Source organism: Syngnathus typhle, linkage group LG14 (genome assembly GCF_033458585.1).
Source record: "Syngnathus typhle isolate RoL2023-S1 ecotype Sweden linkage group LG14, RoL_Styp_1.0, whole genome shotgun sequence".
Classification (NCBI taxonomy): Eukaryota; Metazoa; Chordata; class Actinopteri; order Syngnathiformes; family Syngnathidae; genus Syngnathus; species Syngnathus typhle.
Genome location: NC_083751.1, coordinates 7,458,908 through 7,469,400, shown reverse-complemented (window position 1 = coordinate 7,469,400; position 10,493 = coordinate 7,458,908). Strand labels below are relative to the sequence as shown.

Here is a 10,493-nt window from a genome sequence, read left to right as displayed (position 1 = left end):
GAATGGAACACCCAAATGAAGGTAACCCCACATTTTTACAATTCCATCATCGACTGCCATTTATTAGTATCAAACCACTGCTACAAAATTACATCAAACATGATGAAAATGGACTTGCATACGTGCTATACTGTACACAATGTAAGCTTTAAATCAATTAAAGTACATGTATTTTCTCATATTTGGGACAAATATCAATATATATTCATATATTTCAATATATATTTATATATATATATATAGGTATAGGTATATCAATGCCACTTATATCATTCCAGTGATTTAGAGCCTATAAATATACAAACGGCATCTAAAGGACCTTCAAACACATTTGAGTAAACATTTCCAATCTTCAAATTCTTTCGTAATACCATCATATCCTCACCATTAAATACTTTGATTGATCATATCATATTATATGGTGCCCTCAGAAAGTCCATCCACAATTTTTGAACAAACACCATTAAATGCATACTTGTGTGTGCGCAAAATAGGAAAACAAATAAATACATACAATATGATCCATTTGTGTAGGAGAGCTGGGGTGGGGGACTTTTTCCGAGTAGGCTCTCAGAGCCAGGGCCATCATAAATGTATGAAAAAATAAGATCCAAATGATTATTACTAGATTTTACGAGCATTTGTGTGTTGCACTTTTGGGGGCTTTTTATAACAGTTCTTCTGTTCCTTTGTTTGCTTTCAGAATTGCATGTCCGGCAGTATGAAAAGCTCTCGTGGGCTAAATGTTATGTTCTCCACCGCTGCTTTCGACCAAGAATAAACTGAGGCTACAAAGAAGTGACGTGTGGTGCCATTGTGAGCATTGCGAACAATCCCAAAAAGCAGCATTACATTGACTGTCACTCATTTTCTTCAAAATTGGCTTTAACGGCCTGATCCATAGCAGGCAAAGTAAAGAGGCCTCACTTGACAAACATCCACTCCAGCAATGGCACCTGCCACACTAGTATACAAACTTGAGCCAAACATGAATTGGAAGTTTGGAAGTGGGCAAAGAACATTTTGTTTTCCGTGTGTTTGACGGAAGGACTACTTCCAGCCTGCCGTGTGATAAACACGTCCACTAAGTGAATGCGAGTGTGTTTTTGTTGTCTTTTAGATACTCAGTATGCTGCTCAGGGAAGTGTAATGTGGCTGCTGCAGAGAGTCAGGCAGCCGAATGCAACAATATATATCCCCAGCTGGGACATTGCCTAATTCCTGCAAGACGTAGATTTGAATCACCTTGAAGTAAGCAGTAGGGGCATTATGTACATGAATGTTAGATATGTGTACGCATTTTAAATCTATGAAGAAACATTAAGATCACACTGACAAAAAAAAATGTGTGTGTGTGTTGTTCTCAGACTGTTGTTTAAAACGAAACTATAATAATACTACTTTTTCAAATTTCTGTTTCGTGTGGCTTTAACACTTGTTGTAAATGGGGCACTTGAGTGCACTCTCACCTCGCCATATCGTAACTCACACCTAACTAGATTCTGACTGGAAGAAGTGTTGCTCCTGATTGTTGAAATCTACTACCTCCAAGAATCATTGCTTATTCTATTTTTTTTCTGCAGCTGCACGGAAGGTAACTGTCAGGTAGAGTGTGACCTTGAACAGACAGAAATGTGCGTCAACTTAGTTGAACCCTCCATATCTTACATTGAAGGCAAAAAATACTTTCCTTAGTATTTGGAGTGTGGAAAATCAAAATTAATTTTGGATAAGAGCAATTTTTTCTCTTCTTTGGCTCCATTAAATGATTTTGCTTGGTGCTCAAATGAAGCACGTTTCTGCCTAAAGTAAAACTTACTGCAATTATGATGCTATCGCACAAATGGATCGAAAAACAATATGCATGTAAAAAATAATGGTAGCAACGGCACACAATTTTTTTAGTTTGTACTGTAGTGAGAAGCAAGTTTTGGAGCATTGTTTATTTCTCATAGCAGTAATATGGTTCAGTTTATTTTTTTATTTTTATTTTTTAGAGTTTCCATTGTCAAAAGCTGATAAATAAGTTTTACCAACCCACTTTTCAGCATAATGTGGTAGGGTAGTGCAGGGTGGAGCTAGGCACACTACTGCCCATTGATTGGTTGACAGAGCCAATGGGAAGCAAACAGAAAGCGGCTCTGAAGAAAACCCTGTTGAATAATAACTTCTAGACGCTTGCTTAAGAATTTTTTAGGGAGCAAGTCGGCACGGAGCGCTATTATTTTTTTTATGGAATCTAAATGTTCTACGCTGATGTTTCAATACTTACTGTTTCATTTGAAGAATATTGCTACCCCGGAGTTATGCATCATACATCATCTGTACTTGGCTTAACCTCTGCTGCTTGCATCTATACTCTGCTTTTTCTCTCAATTTCCACCCAATTGGCTAAATACTGAACATCAATTTAGAAATTAATTTGCTTAGCCATGTGAAATAATACTGCTTGATGTAAATGGGGCTAAAATGAAAGGTCGACTTTCGTCATTGCGGTGTTTGACAAAATACTTGAAGGCACATTCAGTACAATACTTCTGGGATCCCGGGAGTGGCTGGTGTGCATTTGAACGCATCAATTGGATGCCGATCTATGGAGATGGCTCATTTTAAAGTTGAAATTGGGGTTGCTTTTTGATGTCAGCAGGGAGGTGAGGGAGTGAGCTTTCAGCTTGTAAATCAACATTTTAATTTAGACTGGAGATCATCATGAAAAAGCCTGTTGGAGCACACAGGGAGTTCAACATCATACGATTCTAGTTTGTGCAAACAAAATACAATCCGAGCCACCCCTCGATCCATTCCGGGATGAAATGAACCGTGTTTTATGTTTGTAAATATGCCAGAAGATTTAGCGAGCAACGGCGCAGTCAATAATGACGGCAGGCGCAAAAGCAGGATAATCCTATATGCTGCGTGCACCATGGCATCTGGCCATCTGGGCTCAGCTGAGTATTTGCGCAACGTGTTCGAGGGCCAACAAATATGCATGATATACCAGGATAATCATGACTCAGCAGCTACACTGGGACTAACCCATCTGAGCGTTCATGAACTCACATATGGGTTTAAGTGTCGGGATGTGAAGGCTTTTATTGCAAATAAGATTGAATTAATAAAAGGGAATTGTTTATAGCATTTCTACTCCCAAAATATAAGAAATCCTGTACATTTGATGAAGAATATAGTGGTGCCCTGAGATACGAGTTTTATTCATTACATGACCACACTCGTAACTCAAAGTGGTCATATTTCAAATCATCTTTGCCCATTAAAATACATGGAAATGCCATCAATTGGATCCAGCCTCCCCCAAAACACAACAAATGAGGAAAATAGTACTCTATAATGTACTTTATAAAAACAGAGCCTTGACCACTGGGCGACAATATAATACTATCAGTGCTTTACTAATCAATCATAATTCATTTTCCCGGAGGATAAAGAATCGCCTATATATATATATTGTTATTGTAATATATATTGTGTTCAAATATGCATTCTTTGAAATACTATCACATAGATGCTACTTATGAAGCACATCTATGACGTTTGCTATTATTCGTTAGCATTAAGTTAGCGGGGGATCCTCCCATTTGTGGTCTCTTCTCAAGGTTTCTTATTTTTCCCCAGTAGGGGTTTTGGAGTTTTTCCTTGCCCTCCTTGGAGTTAAGATGAGGATCAGGGGATGTTGAAAATAATTGTCAATTTTGCATATGAGAAGCTCTTTGAGAGTTGTCTGTGATTTAGGGCTATGTAAATAAACTTGACTTGTTCTCATCTTGACAAATGTGTAAGTCAGGTCACTCGTATCTCAAGGCACCGCTTCACCAGCAGGTGGTTACTGCCAACAAAATTTCAGGTAGTCATCAAATACCCCACAAAAACCCACAGAATAAATGATAGGCGACTGTGATTAGAAATAAATAAATATATCAAAAAACAAAATGCCTGATGTTTCATGTAGACATGCATCACAAGCACACTCTCTGCACGTCAAACACTCAAGTGTGTGAAAACTAGTACTACACACACTGGCTCTAAAGATACGCATGTATCTACATTTTCTCCAGATAACACATTGAGTCTGCTCTAGAATACTGTTATATTGGTGCACACCCTCTCCCCACTTCAAAAAGGAACTCAATTGCTTGCAAACATTTGTTCTTTTACTCAACAAATAAACCCCCGGACAGTCATGACACCTGAATCAATGCCACAATGTGTCCATTCAATTCAAATCAAATAAGCGTCACATGACCTGTTGTTTTCAAATGTACTTTTATACATTGTTTTTATAAAGGAAGTGAATAAATATACTCCTCACTCACTGTAGCTGAACATTTAAACAAGACCATATGGTGCAGATTTTTTTCTTTTTCTTCTCTTTTTTTGTTCCTTTTTTTTAAGAATTGGTTAAACAAGCCAACAATAAAAACAAATCACCACAAAACCAAACGTAGAAGCAATTACAGTGTTTGTGCTTTAAAGTCTTTTAACTGCCATGGCTATTTCGCTAGAAGACTTGCAGTTTCAAGTTCATGTGAGCATACTGGGAGTTTGACACAACGACAACTCAATAAATGTTCTTTTCACTTTGCTCCCAATTGACTGATTTGGACTATTTGTTGGGATGGAACATTCAATAATACAGTACGTCAAACAAACAACTAGTGGCTTGTCTAAATCTCCTTCAGTGAGTGTGTTACTATTAAGGCATTACAGTATCTTCTTACATTGTAGACAAATTGATAGATACTGGAGGATGATTATGCCATAAACTGAAAGTTAGAAGTCACCAGGCGCAGTTTAAAAAAAAGAAAGAAACCAAATGGAACGCTTGAAATAGCTTGATGGACGTTCGCTATGTTATGGATGATTCAAGCTATAAAGTTTTTAGCTGTTAGTATGGCAAATACTTGGGTTGAAAAGTGAGGAAATTTTAATGATAAATATTTTTCTAGAAGTCACTTGTAGTAAGGGAACATTTCCTGTCAGGTTTAATCTTATTGATGAAAAATGTGTGGAAAAAAGTTAGTTTCTTACTAATTAAAGAAAACAGGGAAAATTGGTCATCAAAATTGTAGTACCAACTTGCCAAATCACGACAAAGCCGTGTTTTCTTACCGCACACGATGCAGTAGTTGGACGTCTCACACAGCTATGGCGGTGCCCACTAACACACGATATAAATTAGATGAGCCTGTATTTATTGGCAATATTAGAAACTGCCTTTTCATACAACCGCTGATGCAAGTTAAATTGTATGTTTTTTTATAATCTGTACACTATATATATGATTAGGCCTGCCCAAAAAAGGCTGTTTCTATCAAAGAACCCATTCACACACACAGTATCATGTTTTTTTGTTTTTGCTGCAAGGTTTTGGGGTCATAATTCATTTATTCTAAATGATGTCATTCCAATTTCCCGTCAGTCTTGAAAGCAGCAGATAGGGTAACGATTTAAAATGCAACAACACTGAGGTAACCATCTTTTGAAATGTTTCTTTTGTAGAAGAAAGAGGAGTTAAACACTCCCAAAATGCAAACAACAAACTACTAAACCTCCAAGATGCAAGCAAAGCACGTGAGCTTGGCTTTTTCCTCAGCGCTTTATCAAATGTGATGAGTATTCATATCTGCGAGGGGAAGTAAGGGCATCATCTGTATGTACATGTCATTTGATTAGTATAGTTAAAAAAAATGTGTTTGTTAAGATTAAGATATGTTACAGGCGACTTCTACTTTGACTACGTGATTAAAGATGTTCAGCAGGCACACAGACTAAAAGAAAATCAAATGAGGCGACTACCGCTTTTGACTTTTTTCTTTGTCGTCAAGTGAGCTTTTTCTTCCTTTTAGCAACCCACAATAAATTAAAATAAACATTATGTTAATCATTTGCACTGAGAGAATTGGCACAGTTGTTTCGTTATAGTCATGAGATAGATGTCAAGTGAGTGAAGCTGAGCGTTTGATTGGACGCCAGGGGCTGAACAATCGAAAAATAAAAATGCAAAGAAAGAAAACAACAAATTGTATTTACATGATGTCCACCGTGACTAAAACTGAAAAATAATGATTATGTTGCACTCTTTGCCTTGCTTTCCGATTGGAATCCAGTCGTGGGCGATGCCACCAAAGACTCGTAAATGCTCTCGACAGTCACTTTGCTTGCCGCTCCACCGCTAGTACGCCGCCATCAAGGTGGTCAGAGCCAGAACCAGGTACCGGCAGGCCATCGGGACGTGCGCACTACCTGTGCTCCCGTAGGGCGCAGTGTTAGGGGCTGTGGGTGGGAAACACGACAAGATTAGTTGAAGTAGTGCCGTCCATCACTTGGGAGCAAATTCAACACTGACACGTGTGAATGGCACCATTGATTCCTATTTTTCAGTTGGTGTTGTCAAACTTTGAGTTATTTGACACAAGTTGGTTTCTCTTAAGAACAAGTTGAATAATACCAAATATTTATTAAAAATGCCTTAGGCAGAAGAGAATCACAACAGAACACAAAGTGCATGTTTCATCTCAATGAAAAAACAAACCTGTGCCTTTCAAAACCCATTCTTGGGAAATATTTTCAAATCTGTGCACACGAAGCCCAATTAGCCTCTTTTTTTTTTTTTTGTAAGGCACACAAATTGTTTTATCTTCAATGAAATGTATAAGGTATTGTTTGAGTTCATTGAAAATATTAATCAATCTTCTCAAATAAAGTAACATTCACAAGTTTAGTGATGAAATAATGATTAAATCATGCTGAGTAAATATAATTATACAATTGGTAGACAAATTGTACTTAAACTAAAAAAACAGCCTGCGTTTGTCAATAATAAAAGCAATTATCAAATCTGGCAAAACTAATCTGTTATCGAAGCATGTCTCAACTTGAACATTATCAATGTGGGACAAATTTTGTTCAAGCTCTGATGATTACTTGGACATTATGATCATCAAAGATGAAAACATACACGAGGGTAAAAATGGCAAAATACAAACAGCTCTCAAGTCAAATTATATACACCTGCAAATTTGTCAATACGATCATTTTGAATCATGATGTTTAAGTGATTGAATAACAGCAGAGCTTTAGATGTGAGAAAAGATACGGATTTATTTTGTTGGTGTGACCATCAGAAATCCACCGTAATACGAGCACGCCTCTCTCGGGAGCTGTTTCAGTCCGGCAGCCTTTCATTGTGAGGGGCTACTCCTCAATTCCAACGTACTCTTTTACCTAGCTCGATAAAGTGCACAGGCTCGCACGGAAAGCATGTCGAGGCATTGCACACAAGCCTCGTTCCACCTGGGGAAATCATATGGTGCAACGCCCATACCAGCAGGGTGCCTCTATTTACACGCCAATATAATTAGTTTGATGTAACGTTTTTCATGTGGACCTCACGCTGTACAAACACTCACCAGCCAAATAACAAGCATAAAAGTACACACATCCAATTAGTATGCACATGACACGATTGAGAAAACGGAACGGCACTTTTCACTCCAGTAGTGTTGTTTTGACAAAGACATACGATAAATGCGATTCTTGGCCAACACAAGAGCTTAGTTTGGACAATGGCAGGCAGAGAGCAAAGTGACACCTGTCTTATCATCACCTGACAGCCCTGCTTCTACCTGGTATTTTCGCACATTATTTGCTACTATTGAAGTTGTTTAGCTATTAAGGAGAAAACCCCACTGACAGGCAGAGAGAGTGGGGAAAGCATCAGTTTGAGATGTCCAAATGAGAGGACAATTTGGTGACGTGTGGCTCTTATGTTTCCTTTTGTCTTTCCAGTTCTATCCTTGTCTCATTTTTCTTTCTTTCCAGCTCGCTCTCCTCTGCTCTCTTCTCCAATCGACAGTACAGGATAATGACACAGTTTTCGGCGAGTGAGCTGAGAAAAGGTTTCCATGGCAACAGCTCCTGTCCTGCTCAGCCAGCCCAGTGTTTGCTGGAGTCTGAGAGCTCAGCATTGTGCTCCAGCCAACCCACAGCGACATCATTTGGGCCACTTTTCCTCTTTTCTTTCTATATGCAGTTATTATCAGCGGCTTGCTAATATTTAATTTTCATAAAAGCAGCCAAAGCCACACAATATAGGAAATGTAGGTAGAAGGCTTTTCAGAGTTACTCGGTCCCTGTCTGCACAGTGTTTGACTTTAGCTTATTATCGCTTTGTGTCACTGTGGAAAAACGATTTTTTTTTTCAAAACTCCATTGTTTCCACTGTGTGGGCTTTAACTTGCCATTCTAATTAACTCCCAAACCTGGAACTGCCTTGCAACACCATTATACTGTGCTTATTAACATGAAGGCAAAATACAGTGTGTGTGTGCGTGCCGAGGGGAGGTGGTGGTGGTGGTGGTGGGGGGGGGCGGTTAGATGCAAGGAAGAGGTGGAATCAAAAGAAACGAGAGTGGCGAAAGAAGACAGTGATTGAAGTGAAGCTTTTTTGTGGCTTCAATTTAATTGCCATGTACATCAGCACCCGGCTACAATAAAGCATCAGACTGTGAGACAATATATGATAAAGAAACCAACAAGGTGCACGAGCGGCGGGAAGACAAACGGCACTCCAAAGGGGGACAAGAGCTCAAAAATGAGCGGGGATGAAAGCAATATGCTCCAATTACTGTTTTGCAACACATTGGCAATAAAAAGCCTCCACATTGCAAGAGACAAAGTCATGAAAAACAAAAACTGCTTCCGTGTTGTCGTTCCGGATCGCAGCCATCAGTTATAGTCCTGGGAATATTGAGCAGACCATCTTTCCTTGTCTTTCCTGCGTTATCCTTCCAAATCTCCACCGACAGCAGTTTTGTCACCCACATATCATATGTACAACAAATGTTAGGGCCATGAGTCTCACTCGCTATCGACTCAGACAATGAATCATACTAAAATATGCAACAGTGACACTCTATTTGGACTTTGTGTATACTACCGTCTGTTTGTGTGTGTGTGTGTGTGTGTTGCACAAAAGGAATACGCATGTGTGAGAATTATTCACCAAGGAAAATATTTTTCTTGAATTGCCTTCCAATTTAATTGTCGTCATCTCTCAATTGAGTCGTCTTTCTTAGGGACAACATGCATCGCCAATTAAGGACAGATGAGTTAATGCTTTTCTTTGGGTAAATATTTTTTGAAACTGAAATTTCATCAAAGCCCCTCCTAGAGTCTACTTTCTTCATGGCATGGCTTCTGTGGATGTCGTACTCCTCTTTTGTCTTTGCCTTGCATAGATAAATGCAAACGTTGCATGACCATAAACAAATAAGCTAATAAAATAGATACCATACCAGCATTCCCAAACAATTTCTGGGTATCTCCCATCTTCTCTTCACTCCTTTCCAAGTTTCCAAATTTTAAGCTTGCTGACAGAAATTCTCAAACCTCCTTTTCCTCTGTACTATACTAATAATTACAAGAAGAATCAATGACTCTCTGGTGCGGTTGTATTGGATTGTGTTGTGAGTTTCAGCCCTTTTATTGTTGAGTGATGATTCATCCCTCGACTCGGTCTAATCCCCCAAGCAGGTCGTTAGGAACGACGCGTGGACAGGCAGCCAGCCAGCCAGCCGGGGAGGCAGCAACCCACTCACCCAAAGGACACTGCTTCAGATGGGCTCCAAAGGGAGGAGCTCGGTGTCCTTGACCATCAAGTCTGTGGCCGGTGGTTCTATCCTCACGGCTCCTCACATGTGAGCCTGTTCAAGCAGGTAGTATAGTAGGTTCGATCCCTCCAGATGCAAAGGTCACGGCAACCATCAAGAGTATCTTCAATGTACTGAAAAAGCAGCGGTAAGATGGTGGGTCAATGAACTTTCAGGACAGTTAGTGGCGGTATCATAGAGGGTGTCTCCATCCATTTTCGTTTCACAAGCTTTGCCTAAGGCAATTTTTCAATACCATTATTCCCACAAACAGCATGAGGAGTGTCAACCATGAATATCAGGTTGCATCCTAGTGAGTCAGAGTCCATGGTAACTAGACTCACCGACCCATGAGTCTAATCATTTCTACTCCTGTTCTTGTTCAAGGTGAGCAGCTTTGATGTTCGAGATTCATCACCAATCACCACCATAACCAAGATCACCCCACACAGTAATTCCTCAGAGCCCTCATTCACATGCACCTTCAAGCTCATTAGCCCCTCCAATCGTTTGCATTACAGCAAGTAATGAAAAGCCTCCATTATCAAAATAGGCTTCAGAGATCATTTAACTGCCTCACAGCAACGCCGCTCCCTGCACATCAAGGTACCTGACTCCGAGCATTTGCACCCAACCGAATGCTTTTTTGGTCTGAAACTTGAATGGCCACTCTCAGTTGTTGTCTCGGAATGCGCAAAAGAAGGGTCACTAGATAGATGGATAGCGGGGAGGGGGGGGGGAGCATCTGATTGAAGAGATGCCTTGGCCGTCAGCTTGACTCAATCAATCAATGAATCCGTGGGGTACCTGGACACATGACGGAAT

The 10,493-nt window shown here is 39.6% G+C and overlaps 1 protein-coding gene across 2 annotated transcripts in view; it reads right to left on the bottom strand.

The window, feature by feature from the left end:
* Positions 1-1,490: 1,490 nt before the first annotated feature.
* negr1 (neuronal growth regulator 1) overlaps positions 1,491-10,493 on the bottom strand; it is an 89,605-nt gene continuing 80,602 nt past the window's right edge. For both annotated transcript variants that reach the window (XM_061297932.1, XM_061297933.1), the window contains one exon: positions 1,491-6,291. In XM_061297932.1, the coding sequence (XP_061153916.1) occupies positions 6,191-6,291 (101 nt within the window). In that variant the 3' untranslated portion in view covers positions 1,491-6,190. The remainder of the gene's footprint in view (positions 6,292-10,493) is intronic.